The sequence below is a fragment of the Serinus canaria genome, chromosome 1A, assembly GCF_022539315.1.
Source record: "Serinus canaria isolate serCan28SL12 chromosome 1A, serCan2020, whole genome shotgun sequence".
In the NCBI taxonomy this organism is placed as follows: Eukaryota; Metazoa; Chordata; class Aves; order Passeriformes; family Fringillidae; genus Serinus; species Serinus canaria.
In genome coordinates, this window is record NC_066314.1 from 65,896,712 (window position 1) to 65,915,182 (window position 18,471).

Here is an 18,471-nt window from a genome sequence, read left to right on the forward strand (position 1 = left end):
TAGAGCCCTATGGCTTCCTGAAGGAAATTGTTTTCAGAAACAAAATGCCAATATTATGTAAGAAAACCCAATATAAAGTCTCTCTTATCAAGACTGAACTATCATGAAAAACTTTATACAAAATTCATGAATGAAGGACCTAAACACTTACAAACACTTATGGAAAAGGGGCCTTCTAAAAAAAAAAAAAAACAAAACCTTATTTTTAAACTGTTTGGCTACATAGCAGCAGGTGCACCTATGGTAATGTACAGGATTGCAGGCCCTCTATCCAGTACTATACAACACATGTAAACTGTACAAGCAGAGCATGCAGGTTAATAAATGATTAACATACATCTCAGGAAGCATTTCTCTAGGCAAAAAAAATCTTGATTAAGGATGTTTCTTAAGGAGTTTTCTACAAGTTGGTTAGTAGGTGAAATGCTGTTTAGTATTTCATCACCAGTGACAGAGAAACAAATTAAGACTACAGCTAAAAAGACTTGCTACGATGCAGAGTGCCAGAGTGATAAATGGTAATAGCAGCCAGGGGAATCAGTATGATCTGGATTATTTATTATTCTAGATTCATCCAGAGACAGGTGCAAAGATATATATGAAGGGCAAAAAATGCAGGCCATGCATACAGATTAAGAAGGCTGTAGCCTTGAAAACAAGGCTGAGATGTATTTATGGAATAACTGACAATGTGGCACTGCTTTCCTGCTGCCCTGAAAAAGCACACCAGGGTAACACTCAAAGATTTCTACTAAAAAAAACACACATAAAGGGTAGGATTTAGGCGGAAACTTAAGCTCTATAGAGAGCATTAATGATGATGAAATAGGAGTCACTGATTCAGAGATTTAGAACTGGGCTGTCTGGACAGTGACAGGGGAACAGGATCTTCTATCTTTGTTTAGCTGCACCACCACATCTGACAATGCCTGCTGTACCAGGCACCTGGAAAAAGTGCACATATATTTTACATCAGAAGCTCTTCATCCTCTGCACCAGGCAAAATTATCTGTTTAAAAAAACTAACTACCACAAAACCAGAACAAAGTAAAAGGCACAACATGATCAGAGGAGCAGATGCAATCTTACCTTCACTTGTCGGGCCTGGCTGATGACACAGGGCAAGCTGAACAGCTGCTGCACAAACGCCTTAAGCTCCTCCATTGTCAGCTTGGTCCGTGTCCTTCCACTGTCTTGGCTCACTCTGCTGTACAAATGGGCATAATTAAATATTAGGTGAGAGATAAGATGATGATCCTATTCAGTGACAGAAGTTACCTAACAGGGTTACTGAGAAGTTACCAAAAGCATTTAATCACCTAAGCACTCAAAAAGAAATGTAACTTAAACAAAATTTAACACAATTCCCCTAAGCCCCCTCAGGATCATTCACCCTGCCCTTCAGAGATACAATAGTCCAGGTGAGTTTCAAACTGAGTTTGTTACAAATAGAAGAATATAGCCCCATAAAGTCTGCTTCAGGCAGCTCAGCAAGTTGTTTCATGTGCCAGGCACTGACAAGAAGACTGAAATCTGTAACAGCATCAAGCCCTGAACACAAGTCTTATTATCCAGTGCTTTCTCTCTTGTAGCCAGAGAACTGCTGAAAATGACCTTGCAACAGAGGACTGATATTCAGTGGGACAGGTTCTGCAAAGACATTTCCATTAAATATCCCTCAAAGCAAGTGTAACAAGCTCACTGAATGGAGAAAGAGACTTAAAAGTGGCACACAGCATAAATTAAATACTTGGTGTACAGATCACTGGCAGGCACAACTTCCCAAGTACAGCAGATTTTAAACACTGAAGAGCTGGTCCCTGGTAATGAATCTACATTTGAATACTACAGAAATAGTAAAGAAAAGAAAGTCTATCTTTATGCTATGGAGTTACATAATATTGTAAATGTAAAATTTAGATTAATGATCAAATATAATTACACACCAGCTAAACGTCAGAGGGGAATAAAGAATCCTGCAGGCTTTGATTTGCTGCAACAGACAGTGATGAGGAGCAGTGGCTGCAGCAGACCTGCTGTGCCCCCAAAATCCCTGAGTGAGGGCAAAAGGGTAAAGGGCTCCAAGGGACAAAACTGAGGGAGGGGACACTCAGCAGTGTCACACTGGCATTCTGGCCTTAGTCCAACCACAGACTGCCACAGCATGAGATGATGCACAAAAAGGTACAATTATACCTGCCTGTAGAAACTCTCAACTTGCAGGAGAAAATAAAGATCTAGGATTAGAATAGTGGACAGAACTTCACAGCCACACATTATCCATTTTTGAGGTTTATTCAAAAAGAGATGGATAAGGCATAGATTTTCTTCTGCTACATTTGACCATGAGTTTATTGCTGCATTAACCCCTGCCCAATTGCCCTGTTTGACACTTGTTCTTAATTTGCTTTCTTAATAACCTTATCCTTTCTGTAAATGTGATCCTTTCTCCAGGTGTTAAATATGAACATAAATGTTACAGCAGCAGCTGAACGTGACCTTTATAATTACACTGCCTAGCACTGTTCAAAGAAGTTTCAAGATCTTCCTCAAACCTCAATTTTGTAAAATATTTTTAGTTAGCATACAACAGCCCTCAAATGTATATACAAGTCCTTTTTTGGCCTCATAAAATTCTTTTATCTTTGGATAACTCTATATATGTAAGAAGAAGTATCTCAGCAACTGAAGGACTGTTGAGAGAGGGCTGTCATACAGCAGGAGGAAGAAGAGGAAGCAGCACCAGACCAGGAACACCTGGCAGCTATCAAAATAATTCTACTACACTAGAACAGGTCAATGCAACCCCTGCCATGCTGTTTCCCTCACCTGGATCAGAGTTCTAAGCGAGTAATACTTCTGTGGCAGTGAGGTTCTACAAGCAATAAAAAACAATCAGGAGAGCCTTCTTTAGCCTCCAAGTACAGAAAAAATGCTTCTCTGTTGTGTAACAGTTTTCCAGTTTGAACAGATTGTTACACTTGGATCTGTAGCGCAACTAACATTTCAGTGTTCAGATTCAAGCAATTATGATATATGGATTATGTTCTGTGTAGCAAAGTTGGGCATTATAATTAACAAGGTATTTGCTTTTTACTCTCTCAAAATGTCTTAAGTAATACACAAAAACCACATAGGCAAGAAATACAACCAACTACAAAACCAAATCTTATCCTCAGAGGAACTACAAGCTACATAAATTTACTGTACAACTGCTGCAACAAGAATTACAGTCACCTCACTGAGCTATTTTCTATGGGACTTTTTATTCAGTGCACAAAACATACAGGTTAGAAGGAAGAACATGCTCCTGAAAGTTCATGAGAGCAGAGCAAGGAACACATCCAGCAGATTGCTGAGGCAGGGCCAGGAGACAGAGTAATGCTGAGGCAGCCACAGGCAAGGCAGGCAACACAGAGAACCAAGGGAGCTACACTGCCCCAAGTCACTGAAAGGCACTGCTTTTCAGCCACACATCACTGCCCATCATGGTCCTCCCCAAAAAGTACCAAATTGGATCCAACTATGGACTGGTTTTGCTCTCTGTACTGGTTTTGCTCCCCCATATCCTTTTGTCACAAACACCCAAAGTCAAAACTTACTTTCAATACATTTTTACCTCCAGCTGTCTCTCCCTACAACTCTCTCACACATTTGGCAAAATACTTCATCAGCAATCAAACACAACTTCTCCAAAGGATGTGACATTTCAGTACATAAGCCAGCTGAAAGCAGAATGTTTGTAACATTCCAACTAAGCCCACCTTTGGGCCCTTTGTGCCACTGTATCTGCCTCCACCCCTCCCTACCTCTCAGTGAGTCACAGCACTAAGGAAAGGAAACACTGAAAGAAGCTTGCACACAGTAAGACCTCGGGGTTTTTAACTCTTCCAAGTCCAATGAAGTATCAGAGAGGCAGATGGAAAGTACTGAAAAGCTGCCTGTCCTACCTGTGTTTTTGCTTTTTGCTCAGAAGTAGCTGTGCTACTGAAGCACAGGTCTCTGCTTCTTTCACAGCATCCCGGAGCCTGCGGAAAAGATCATTCTCCGGGTATTTCCTGTCTTCAGCATCCTCCAACATCACTCTCAGCTCAATCACATCTGTAATAAGAGCACATAAATAATTTGTATGCAAAAAAAGAGAGAGATTTTATATGGCTTCAATGACCTTCAATCAAGGTTCCAACAGCATAGTTCAATTTGATATGTACAATGCTAATGAAAGAACACGTGTAGGAGTTTCAGGACATCCTATTAAGAATGACAGAAGTCTGACCTTTCTTGTGGTTGAGATTGGCAGACAGAGCCTCTGTAACTCTACTGACCCAAGTGTCGTAAGACTGTGCTCTAACCTTCACTCCATACAACAAAGAAGGAAGGTCTTCTAGTGGGTACCGGTACCTGAAGGTATGGGAAAAACAGACAAAGTATTAATGCCCACACGAAAGCCAGGATATTGATCATACTGAGTTTTTCCAGCTACAACAAGGCCAGAAAATCAGAAATGTATGTCACCATCATATTTTCTGAAAAATCCTTTGCCTAGTATTCTTCTTGTCATCTTATTGCAGGGGTTCCATACTGTTGTCTCCTTATTCCAAAACTTTCACACCTTCTTGGTGTTTCCAGTGGGCAGCTCCTCAGAGCACTGACTCTGTCTTTTCCACACAGCAGCCAACTGACTCCAGTTCCCTTCCCAACCATCCACCCCACTCTTTTATAGCACTCTTCTCACTGGTTACACCTGCGGCCTGTTACAGTCAGGCCTGTTCCTAATCTTTGATAATTGGCCCAGCTGTGATTCCTTAGGGGTAAGATTACTTTCTACACATCTGTATTTTCTTATATTCTATCCTCCTACAGATTCTTCTCCTGGGAAGCTGAGAAGCCTCAGAGAAAAAGGAAAACAATATTATCTCACTTGCTTTTCCTGTGTTTTGCTGCTTTGGAATGTGGTTGGACATTGATTATCCAACATTTCGATTGTTTTGACTTAATGACCAATCAAGATCAGGGTGTGTCAGACTCTGAGGAGAGTCAAGTTTTTAATTATTGTCTCCTAAGCCTTCTGTAAGTATCCTTTCTCTATTCTTTAGTATAGTATTCTTCAATATAATATCATAAAATAATTAGTCTTCTAAGAACATAGAGTCAGATGGATCTTTCCTCCCTAAAACAGGGAACCCCAAAAATAGCACACATGTACAACACCTGTTCACCTAGGAACCAAGAAACAAAGAGGATAAAAATACTCCTTAAATGAAGGAGAAAAAAAGTGTGACCGAATGTATTTGGCCACTGGGCTACAGCAAACTTTTAGACATGGAAGAAAAGTAGGGACAAAAAAGTCCTGTGTACCTTAGACACTTCTTCTGCATGGGACAGGGACACAAGTCAGAAGGATGGTATAAACACACCAGGCGTTCAGGATTGCAGGAACACGTCAGAGCTGACAAGAAGCACGTGGTTCTGCAAGCTATGCACTGACGTTCATCATCTGGAACCAGCTCAAACACCTCTTCCTCAGACATCAACACTCCCTGACAAGAAGAATTAGCCACTTGCTCAAAAATTCTAATGCAAGCAGGGGGAGAGGGAAGCAGAAAGTTCTTCTGCAAGGACTTATTACTCACCATCTGTACAACAGACTCCCTCAGGCGTGTCTCCTCCTCTATCAATAGAGTCATCTCCTTGCAGACCATGGCAGCCAGCCCGACATCCAGGCACTCTGGATCTGCAGCCATCTTGAAGATCAGCTCTTCATGGGAGAACACACAGTGACGTCCCAGCCTCCGGTAGTGACTCACACACTGGCGTCCAATGGGGAGCTACAGAAATCACATCATCATCATCATTCAGGACAAAAAAAATCATCTCCCAGCTCCCATTCTCCTTCCTTGGTCAAAAACCAGGAAAGGACAAACTAAGAGTTGTCTTTGATGGGACAGAGAAGATTCTGTGGCATTCACATTCTCTGAACAGAGAGAGAGAGAATTCTCCCTCTCAGGTTTTTCCTGGAGAGGCACAGAGAGAAAAGAAAACAATTCTTATGTCTACTTACTACTCCTGTTATTATTGCACATGTGGAATGTGTTAGGAAGATTGTCTACTTGAAGGGAGTTCTTAATTGGATTCTGGTGATGGTTGTTTATATTAATTGGCCAATTGGGTCCTGGCTGTCTGAAAACTGTCACAGGTTTTCTTCAGTATGTATCTTTGTACAGTATAATATAGTATCCTTTCAGTATTCTTTAATATAGTATAATGTAATATAATACAGTTTAATAAAGCAATTGTTCAGCATTCTGAATCAATGGAGTCAGATGCCAATCATTTCCCTGTATTCAATAAGATTCTAACAACTTTAAATCATGTCACAGACAAGAACAAAGAGGGTATCAGTGCTGGGAAGGGGCATCTTCACACCTTATGCACCTAGTGTAGAGACAAAAGTTTAAGAGTTGTCCTGAGCTCTTTTTACTTCCAGTGGCAAGAAACTGGCACCAAAGAGAAGTCATCTGGTCTACTCTAAGGTGAATAGATTCCCCTCTGGATATTATACAGCCATTTAACCTTAAGATTCCTACAGTTAACCAAAACTGTAATCACTCATTTTGTGCCTTTTAAAGCAAAAAGATGCTAAATCAATTTGCTGCACATATTTCTGGCTACATTTTACAGAAGCAAAGGAAATTCCACATGGCTGGTGCAAGTTAGGCAGTTTTTCACAGAGGCTACATTCATATTCCATCCTGAGTGCTGCAGGAAAGAAAAGAGCGCTGACACACTGCCAGTCTTGTAGACAATTTTTCTGATAAAAGAATAAAAGACCCTAAAAAAGGGCTACAATTTCCATTTGCAGTTTAAAAAACAAAGCTAGAGATAGATAAACTAGAGATGAGATCCTAACTTCCAAGTGTAAACCCTGGATAGTAACAGAACACTCCTTTGACAATTTCCTGAACAATCCACATGAGCTATGCACTGATGTGGCAAAGCTATCAGAACAGCACTAATGTGATTAAAAGGCACAATGAGCTGGCACAAAGGAGGAACAAAGACTGTTATAGCCTATCTCCAACATTCAAATGACAACAGTATTTCAAGACAGGACCCAGACCTGTATCAAATTCAGGAAGTGGCATCACAGAAATACTAGCTAAAGGTACTGTGAGATGCCACTTGTTGGTTAACCAGTAATTAAAAAGGAAGAACATGTGCCCAAAGTTTCAGTCTGAAGTGGCCTAAAATTAGAATTAGTTTAAATAATGAAACTTCCCTCCTTTTCTAACTGCTGTCCCAAGAACTATAAACATAAAACACACGACTTAACTGAAGAGAGTGTTCAGGTAGTTAAGGTACTAACACACCACTTGCAAAAATCACATAGCTAATATATACAAAAGAACAGACCCAGTCAGCAGTGCAGAAGTTCACAGCTTCAGCAAAGTTATATCCCTGGTTAAATCCAGAGTGATAGGCACGAGGAAAGGTCACAACAAACTCGCCAGCACACTGATTCGTCCTGAAAACCTAAAAAAGGGAGGAAAAAGGAAAGAGAAAAATATGTAACATGCAACAGCTTAAGACACAAAAGTACAAGATGTTTGAACACCACTTTCTGTACCCATAGATCACCAGAGGCAACAGCTATCCCAGTGGTGGTAAGGATTGTTTTTGCCTTCTGAACATGAATAATCACTTTACAGCCTTTTTTCAAAAAGAGCTGAATATATAAGCAACAGTTGAAAACTCTTTTTATGAATCCCAAAAGGGATGTTTCCCTATCATCATTTAATCCATTGTAGCACAAAGTGCAAAAGCTTCTGGAAAAAAGTTTATGGTTTGCTTTTTTGGGGTATTTGCCAGGGAAGCAATTTATCCTAAGACAAAAGCAAATGATAGTGACTGCTGCTTAGAGGTCTGCAGTCAATTATGTTTGGTCAGAAAAGCATTTTGTAATGCTGAGATTTCTACTGAACATAAGACAAGTATTTTACTGTCAAAAGCTTTCAAAGGCATTTCAAACAAACTTGCTGTTACACAAGGGAGGGGATTTTTTTAGTAAAAATTAACTGTAATACACAGCACATGCTTGTTCTGGAAAGTATTTTATGTAGGAAGCTTGGCACACTCACTTCTGTTACAAGAAAATTTAAATTTCCTGGTTAGTCCAGGGAAGAGTCCAGAATAAAGCTTTAAAAAACACCCTATAAGTAATGAATATGCAAATGCCTACCATAAAAATTCTTCAGTTATGCCAAACCATTGTTACACAAATCTGGCAGAGAATGAAAAAAAGAGAACCCATAGAAGTACTTATGTAAAAAATGCTTGTGTGCTACTCACTGGTACACCATGTTCCATCAGCACATTGGGGTTCATAATAGTGACCAGCTGATGCAGGAGATCAGGCTGGGATTCAAACAGCTCAGGAGCCAATTCCTTCATCACATCTTCCAGCTGCTCTGCTGCATGAGAGGGCACACCATACCATGTCTTGGGCTCTCCCCTGCCAAAACACAAGCACAGGAATGAACACAAGTGGGAGGGACTTGATGGTGCCACCCAGCTGGAAAGCACACCTCACAGCCAGCAGCACTGTCCCCATCAGCCATTTTACACCTAGATTAAAAAAAATGTCTTTAATCAACAAGCATCTTCTTGAGGATGTATGACTTAATTCTGAAAAATCAGTTACACTCCAACACAATTCTCAACATAGGTGGCAGTGGATTTGCCTTGACAAGGTTAACACGGAAGATAACTGTCACTTACCATGCTCCCCAAAGGGGTAAAATGGGCAATTATTTTCCTTCAGGAAGAGGAAATTAGGTTTAACAAACAAAACCTTGACTGTCACACCTACAATCTAAGAAAGATCATGATACTCCTCCATTCAATTAAGCTTGAAGTCATATTCCTAAAACCAACAGAACAGCCAGTGGAGCAAAATACATGCAAACTCTCTAAATCCTAACTAATTACTAAAACCTGGGATCCACTGGACCATTAAGATGAAAAATGCCAAATAACCTGGATTATTAAAGCACGAGGGAACAAAAAGATGAACAGGACCAAAACTAACCAAACAATCAAACAAGCACTATTCCAGTCCTTTCTTAACCAAAACTAACTGCCACCCCTAGCAACTACAGTGCTGAGATTTCTTTTTAAAATCTGCTTTACTCGATTTTAGCAAGTACAAGGAGGAATCTGCTTACACAGCCCTATAGATGTGTATTATCCCAGAGGCGGGAGCAGCATTCCCGGCGGGCTGCGGTGCCCCCTGCTGGCAGCAGCCGGCATTGCCCGCTCCTGCAGCAGGCACGGACGGACGGACAGACACACGGACCCTGCCAGACCGACACACGGAGCCGCTCAACAGACCGTGAGCAACAGTAATGTCCTTCCCGAGCGTGCTGATCAGAGCTGGCTAGCAAAAGTGCTTCTTCAAAGATGTGCAGCTTTTCTGAGCTGATGGTTTGAAGGCCATCAGCTCATCTCTCCCAGATGTCCTGCAACCTTGTGAAAGCTTCCCACAGCTCCCTCCCCATCTTCCCCCTGCTCCACTCACTGTGACAATGTCTGATGAACTGGGAACACTACAATTCCCAAAGTTCATCTGTCACGAGTCTTCTATTAAGACACAAAAGTTGAACAGCACAACAGTTCCAGGACTGTTACAAAAGGCAGAATTACTTCCTGATTTCTCTTTATAAGGAGCATTTATTTCTATTTATACATGAATCTGCTCCTGAACAGTCAACTCTGATGCCTCTAGAAGCCATGAGACAACAGACTCCACTTCTAGCACACAGATATCCCAACTTTAAATCATAAAGGAGGTAACCAGTGAACTCTTAACTCAGTTCTGAATGAAAACACTTTCTTTAAAAAGATAAGATCCTGTAAAGCACAATTTTATGGTAACACTGGAATGTGGGCCACACAAGAATATTTCATCAGTTAATGAAAAGCACTAATATGCCTGTCCTGGGTTTGCCTTAATTGAATGCTTTGCCTTGAACCCACTACAATGCTTTGAAAAGCATTTGTATTCACCTTCAATCAGCCACAGCTAAGAACATGGACCACTCTGCACATTCAGCTTTTCATTCACAAATGTCCTCAGTGTGCAGAGGCACTCTGAAGTAGAACTACGAACTTCCTAAAGCCAACAAGGCAGTGTAAGGTAGATGCACAAAGGACAGCCCATACCAGTGCAGGTAGTTGATGGAATAGCTCCAGTGGTCTTCAATATGCCAGCAGAAGGAGGAGAAGCACATCCCTACATACAGCCAGGGCACTTTCATGCCAGAGATGTCTGCATTGATGTGAGCAAGGACTGACTGCTCCAGAATGGGCATGTTGTTCAAGTTCCAACCAGAAAGAGCATAATCCTGCCAAACGAATAAAATTTCAACAAATCAGAAGAAAATTAAGGACACCAAGACCAGAAAAAGAAAGTACCAATGAAAACATCAACCTATCAATTTCTATAGTAAATAATGGGATATTTCCTGCAACAATGAAACATCAAACCCAGATATAATTCCTTAAATACCCTAGTCATCAAATAATCACACTAAGATTTTAGTAACAGTCCTAGTATTTCAACACAGCCCATCTTCTTTGGATCAAGGCTTATACACTTAGGTTTTGGTCTCTTCCCCATCACAAGACTGCAGGTTTCAAGCTTTTCTGGTGGAACAAAATACCAGCAATGCCAGCAGAAGGACTAAAGGTAAAAGTCTTCAGTAATACAGGACCACTTAAAATTGTAAAAACAACACAGTGAATCTTATGTTACTATTTCAGCGTTGTTTAACATCCATTTTACCATGCTGCACTTTATATTATCTAGTGTACAGATTACTTTAGAAAGTTTTCTCAAGGGAAGAAATTCCTGCACACTCATTTCTGAGAGGACAGCATTACCTGTTAAGCACTCTCACCTTTACTTTCAAATACACACAATTTGTTCAGAAAAACAATAATCCAGACAGCCTTAAAAGCCCACTACTGTGCTTTAGCATTCATTTACTTTCCACAAAAGCTGTAAGCACAGATTGATTGGAATTTTAGATATATCCCAAAGCTGCTGAAAGGACTAGTCAGACCCTCAGTTCAGCCAAACATTGCTGCTGTTTCCTCTGCTCTGACACTACAAAGACATTGCAGTGAGTCAGATTTAAGTGATCTCATTAAGAAATGTTTTAAGTGACTACCTTCATACAAATAGAAGTATCAGGGCTGACTTACTAAGCAGCTACAAAGTCACAGCATAGCCAACAAAGGTACACACAGGAAGAGGTGGAAAATGATAGTGAACAGGATTACATCTTTCAGTGAGCAGTATAAATTGATTTGGGGCTGTGAAATCAGGAAACCACACCTTCCCTACATCTGAATTTCAGCATACAAGCAGCAAAAAAATTGCTTTGCTACAGTAAGGTCTGAGGGAAAATAGGTAATACACTTACCAGATGATCTTGATAGAATTTTTTATAACTGAATGCTGTATCTACATTATTACAGTACACACAGAGAAACAAGCTAAATCCAATTAGTTTGTTTCACTCATTAAGAACATCCTAAGGAGGACAGAATTATGTTTCTGTAACTAACTCTATAATGAAAAGGTTTGGAACAACAAAGAAAAAATATTAAAGAGTCTTCTCATATTCAAACTGCAACAACTTGAACATCTTTGCCTGCTAAGACTAAGTGATAGAAAACAGGTGTGACTTAAATCATGAAGCAGAACTTGGTCATCAGCAACCAGATCTGTAAAATAACCTCAAATATCAGGTTAATGCCCTGCTCAAAAGGAATGTAAAAGCCTGAAACAATTTCTTCATTAAAAAATCCACATTGATTTCTGACTTAAAGTCCTTATGTGAAATCTTACACAGAGCAAAGAATGGGGTCAGTTTGTACATCCTGTTCCTCACCTCCTCCTCTGGCATCAGCTTTCGTCGGCCATCCTTCACTGGGAAGCCACTCCCAAAGTCCTTGGATGAGATATCAGCCCCATATTCCACAATAACATCTTCTTCTATGCTGCTCACTAATCTCCAGAATTCTTTTTCTACCAGCTCAGTAGGAACCATCTGAAAGCAGAAGAGAGGTTATGGTATGTGCAGATAACAAAAATTATCATTCAAGCAATAAATCACTATTAACTCCCCATTAATTTTCATACACCAAAGTCACTCCCCCTCTCCCCTCCATCTCTTCAAATTCATAGTTAGGGTCTGTATTCCTCCACAGTGGCTGGAATGTTTCACAGAAAAGGAATAAACAAAGGAAAATGGAATCACCAGACATACAGCAAAACACAGGGGGAAGAGGAGACAGCCAGCAGAAATCAAGCAGCAAAGAACAAACCAGCACACAAATTCCAAACTATTTCAGAGGATAATGACCAGGATTTCTGAACAACAGAAAGGAAATTCACATATAAAACTGTGTTCAGGATCTGGTTTTGATCTTCATATAACTGATCATTACTCTTACATGTATTCATTTACGAAGCTTACTCAAAGTAAGCTTTGTTCCATGTCCCAAAGTTGTCTCATAAACTGGAATCCTTTAAAAGGATTAAATTAATTTAAATCCTTAAAAGGTAGAGGCTTTAGCAAGAATGTCTATAAATTGCCAAAGAACCACGAGAGGAGGAAGACCTTGGGGCTGCATGCAGTCCACAGGACAGTGGAACTGTGCCAAAGCAGAAATTCTAGTTTGAAAAATGCTGCTGTGATGCGTAACAAAAAAAAAAAAAAAACAAAAAACAAAAAAAAAAAAACAAAACAAAAAAAAAAAACCCCAAAAAACCCAAAACCTGTGATAAGCAGACAGATTCAGCCTATTGACTTGTCTACAAGAAAATACTGTAAGACGAAGAAAAACAAAGATTTATCCTCTGGACAAACTAAACCAAGACAAAAGGCATAGGGAGGGCAGGAAAAGGGTCCCTATGCCAAATGAGCAAGATACTTAGTCCAGTTTATCAAAAAAGGGCAAGAACATCAACTAGATTGTGCCCAGTACAGTATACTCTAACACAAGCAATAAAAATGTCTGCCCACTGCAGAGAAAGGGTGAAATGAAGTCGAAATGAGACCAGATGCCAGCAAGCTAAATAATTTGTTTACATGTTTGAAGCTTATGGTGCCTCTTTAAACAAGGCTAAGATGTCTTAGCAAAAATCCAAGACCAGCTGAAACCTCTTCTCTTTTTCCCTTACAAGGAATCCCACCAAAAGCTGAAACTCACATGGACTGGCATGTTGAAATAATCAGACTTGAAGTTATCAGCCATTTCACCAAAGCTCTGGAGAGTATATTCCCTGACAGCTTGTTCAAATCCAAAGGCCTCTCGGGGTTTGTTGCATTCCTAGGAGACAGAACATAGAAATATTGTTCCCTGCAGCAGACTCTGACACAGTTACGTTTTTAGCAAGAAGCCCTAGTGTCCATCTGAGTTCTTACCCAGCACAATGAGCTACCAGTTTTGAGACTTTTCCAGCCCAGGCAGTCACACCACAAAGGAAACAGGCCAGAATTAACGGCACAGAAGCTAATCTAACACTGCAACCCCAGGGCTCCACACTTCTGCTTTCCTCTCCAAAGCTACATTTCATCACCTACTGCTGCCAGCCACAAAGCAAGACTGTGCACAAGATGATTAGACAGCCACAGGACATTTCTGCAGACACACTGGATTCAAGCACCTGCAGAATAACTGCACAGGAACAAACCCCCCAAGTGTTTCAGCCTCATCAAGTCAGCAAATCATCAATAGATTTGACACCATGAAAATATATCATAGGGAAGAGGAAAAAGGAAATTAGAACAGGGCAGCACAGCCAACAACAGACATGGCCCATCTGACAGAAAATCTCCAAGTCCTTCCCTGTTCTATCTCCATTCATCCTAAAAATGAAAAAATATTGGTGCACATTTCAGCTCCTTTCCCCACTCATTTTTAATGTGTCTTCTCAGCTCCTTTGGAACTGTCACCATGTTTATATATACAAGACACTTTTACATCATCTTTGTGTTCAATATATCCAATAGTCAGTTTTTCAGTCAAAGAAACTGGACTGGAAATTAATTCACCAGTAGTTAGGGTTTTTTTCAACAGGAACTATCCTTAGCCTCTTCTCAACATGTATCAAAGGGGTTGTTAAATGGAGCCTGTGACAGAGAATCTACAACATCTGTGAACACTGTCCAACAGTGTTGACCTAAATACATATAAAGAGCCCTTACCCTATTCTTCTCAGCTTCTGTTCCAGTACCCTGCTGTAAAATTACATTAAGGATCTGTGCATAATTAACATCTAAAGTAAAAACTGAGGCTAAAAGTACTAGTGAATACTTCAAACATCTTTTTGATGTTACTTGTTTCTTTCCAGTACACATTAATGTGTTTTCTCCTACCTCTTACTTCCAAAGCCTTTCCAAAACTTGTCAAATATTTTCTGTATCATTTGCTAGTAAAAAATTACATGACACCTTATCTTCCCTGGGTTTGTCTCTGCTTGCATTTTTTTTTCTTGAGTAACAGCTATTCCTGTTTTTACTAGCAATACTGAAATTTCTTGAGTTTCCACATTCTTGAACTGTTGTAACCACTCTATTTACTACCATAGTCTCTAAATTAACTCCATATTAGATTGATGCAGTTTCCTAATTCTTCTTTATTGCTCCATCTTAAGAGAAAATAAAGAAGTAGGTTAATCCACTCTCTGAGCAGCAGCCCAAATGAAACATTTCATCTCTTCCCTTGCCTGTAGCTATGAATTTCCACCTTTCTTTAAGCAGCATTTGCCTGAGTTCATCTGACAACCTCATCTCCCAGTGAAGGGTTGGAGGAGTGAACTGCTCCAGCTCCTGTGGCTGCACAACTCTGCAAACACTACCAGAAAGGAACCAGCAGCAGCCAGCACTGCACAAGGGCATGGGGGGAAGTGGGGCTATAAATGTGTGTGTGCACAACTGCTCCTTTTGGAAACAACACAGCCCCAAGAGTGAAAGCCATTCTTGTAATCACAGAGTTACAAACAGTAAGCTTCTTTCTCTGAATCCTCCATCTACCAACTTTCTGAGCTTGCAAAATTTTCCTTAAGACAAATACCAAAGCAACCAAGTGACGTTTACTGTCTGTTCTTAGAAATGGATAGTTGTTCTTTTTTGAGTGATGAAATTCAACTAGCTTCCACTTTCAGAGCCTGAGCAGTTCCTTTTTTAGACTAAACCAAATCTAAAACAGCTACAAAAGAACTTGAAATTAGTTTTTTCACTTTCTGCTACAGGCCATTCTGAACAATGCTATAATGCCTTTCCAATAATCAAAGCTCCCTGTTATGCCTAAATTTCATAGTTTATTTACTTCATAGTTTACAAATTGTGTCATCATTATGTGGAAACACCCATTATAACCCTAGTTCTTACCCCTAATTTCACATTTCCAGATTACCAAACTGAGTTTCAGCTTTTAATATACCAAGGTCAAATTGTTACCTGTCACAGCCACATCATAAACAAAGGTTATGCCCAAGCTCTAGAAAGAGCTCTCTCACCTTATGGCTCATCAACCAAAATGCAAGGCTCATCTTGGCAATATTCCAAAACAAACTATGCATTCTACATGGATAGAACTGCTCTTCTTCTGATCTTTCCAGGTACACAAGTACACTACAAAGCTTCAGTAGTTCTTGAATTGTACCTCAGCAACACACTTTGGACACCTCCAGTCACCCTTGGGGACATCAGGAAGAGGAGGAATCAAGCAGAAAGTGTGATAGCTGTCATCACATCCATCACACAGTAGCAGTTTATCCTCGTTGTTTCCTCTACCACAAAATAAGCAAACATAGAGATCAACCTGTGAAGGGGAAAAAAAAAAGAAAAAGGTTACAAGAAGTTTTTAATCCTGCCTTACTCAAGCTAAGGAACAAAGGATGATATTCTGAAGTCCAATACATGATCATCAACCCTGGTTTTTGAGAAGTATTGATAAGGAGAGCTTCTGTTTCATTCCCAAAGCAGCACTTTGTGCAGGGGACAGGAGGACTTTGTGTGCTGAAAAATAATTATCCAGTTCAGTTGGACTATCTTTTGCTATCTAACTCAGGCAGCACCTCACTCATATTATTCTGAGGCAAAAGTTTTTTGAAGTCCCTCTCTTCAGCCCTCTAATCATGGAAAACAATTTCAACTCAATCTCTATAAAGACTGCATGGCTAAGGAAAATCTCAAAAAGGTATTTCAGAAATACTCACATCATCACTTGCAACAGTACAGTGGTATCTTTGCAATGAAAAAGAGATCATAAAATCCACAAACCTACAGATTTCAATCTAAAAATTCATGAAGAAGCAAAGGAAACAACATGTAAAAGTACCAACTTCTTTCTCATTTTTTCCAAAGCAAAGAATAAAAACTCTGAATGATAAGAGAGAAGTATTAATATACAACAGCAAACAGTTTTTGAAAGTTGCTCAAGAGTCTCTCTTAAAAAGAACAACAAAGACTGGAAGACATTCTCTGGGGCGAGAGAAAACCATATGAGGAGATTTCAAATTTTCTTTGCTCTAGCTTCCTGTAGAGTGCAAAGAACCTTAATTAATAGAAGCATTTAATATAATACTGAAGAAGTGTAACAATCTAAACTGTAAAAACCTGGGTATTAAAACTCTGAACGGGTATTACATTATCTTTGAAAAAAAATTACCTTCAGTAAAAATTTCTACTAACAGCATGAACTTCATGAATGACACCTACTCCAAATTCTGCTACTACTTCCACCAGCCCCTGGCAATTCAGGCTGTGTTTATTTCCTTCCCACAGCTCAAAGTAACACCAGAAGAGGTGGGGCTGTGTTTGCTGGGGTCTGTTAATTTAATCAACATGTCACAAAAACATGTGCACTTCAGCTGATTAGGCTCGGGTGGATTAAATAGTTAATGACAAACTCATCTCCAGTTACAGTGGCCTAGTTAAGTATGCAACCTCCCAGCTATGCAGTAATATACTTCTTAAGGAGACTGCTCAGGTTTCTTAAGAAACTATTTTAAAAAATAATGCAGCTCTACTCAGAGGCATATCCTTTTCCCCTTCAAAAACAGAAATCCATGCACTCACCCTCATGGAACATTATGTCTGTCCAAAGCAACAAACCAGCTGCTTTTGTTGCAACTACATAGAAGGAAGGGAGGGTACCTCAGCAAGCACTTTCATATTCCCTTCCCTAAACTTAGCAATGCATGAAAATGACAATCCTAAGTTTTTTGTGGTCCTCACTAGCTACCTCTCACTGGTAATACCTTCTCTCTAAATTCCTACTAACATATGCAACCTCTATGTTAGCATAAGTGATGATGTGGCAAATAGAAAAACTGCACTGAAATGGATATTCACAACAAGCAGACCTGTGATAATGCAGTAACACAAAAAGTCCTGCTAACCATGTAATAAAACAGTATAGGATTAAGATGATATATAATTATATGCATCAGGGGAGGAGATAAAAAGGTGTATTTCATCTCCCAGTTAGTAATTCACAATGGGAGTGAATTACACTGTACTCCATTTACTTCATGGTGGTAAAAGGCCATTCTTTATCCACATAACTCCTTTTTACACAGTTTTATAAACCTCTTGTGGGACTCCAACGGGTTAGTAGTTTTCTTGCCAATTACTTTTATTGGTTAGTAACAAATTGTTACTCTGCATTGATTGGTCACTCAAATTCTCAGTGTCTATGTGCAAGGACAGTTGTTTGTGAAAGATAATTTTCATTTTTCTATCTAACAGTGCAAAAACAGTTTGTGCAGGTGCAGGGTATTTTTTTACCCAGGAATAGATTATTATGTTAACAAATGGCTCACAACAGGAGGATTGCTTTCACACGGAAACTTGCAAAATGCTAACTCTGACAAGGGCAGACACTGATTTCCAGGAAAGCAGGATTGATTTTATGAAGCTTTTATTTATGATTTTTCTACCTTACTGCAACAATTCACCACATGAAATCAATTTCACAGTTAGCACTTTAAAAAAATAAAGATAAATAAATGATGGAGAAATATACACAAAAGTGCACCACAATATTTTTCAGTCCAGTGTTGTAGGAGGTAAATGCATCACCAGTGTGTGATGCATTTCTTGTCCAAGTATTAAAAAAAAAGTGCGGAACCAAATAGTACTAAGTCCCAGAATTTCAAGATATTAGAGTTATAGCAATACAGTTTCAAAACAGTTCTGTTGTCAGAGCATTTTCGTTTTCTCTTACAAATACAGTGCTCCATAAAAAAAACCCCAAGAGACGACACAAAATATTTTAAAATTAAATCACAGTCAAAATTATCAAGTTTACATGGCCTAGGAAAGCCATATACTCAGAAGTAGTAGCACAACTGAAAATATTCAAGTCACACAAATCCTAACTGATCTGCAA

The 18,471-nt window shown here is 39.6% G+C and overlaps 1 protein-coding gene across 3 annotated transcripts in view; it reads right to left on the minus strand.

The window, feature by feature from the left end:
- The window catches only part of KDM5A (lysine demethylase 5A), a 49,715-nt gene that overhangs the window by 17,521 nt on the left and 13,723 nt on the right, over positions 1-18,471 (minus strand). Inside the window, exons 8-18 of one of the 3 annotated variants that reach the window (XM_030237995.2) lie at positions 15,739-15,897; positions 13,282-13,401; positions 11,958-12,116; positions 10,222-10,403; positions 8,350-8,512; positions 7,414-7,533; positions 5,634-5,828; positions 5,359-5,540; positions 4,277-4,401; positions 3,951-4,101; positions 1,090-1,204 (exon numbers count right to left, since the gene is read on the minus strand). In XM_030237995.2, the coding sequence (XP_030093855.2) occupies positions 1,090-1,204; positions 3,951-4,101; positions 4,277-4,401; positions 5,359-5,540; positions 5,634-5,828; positions 7,414-7,533; positions 8,350-8,512; positions 10,222-10,403; positions 11,958-12,116; positions 13,282-13,401; positions 15,739-15,897 (1,671 nt within the window). The other 2 variants (XM_030237994.2, XM_050970217.1) reach the window with 2 other exon arrangements.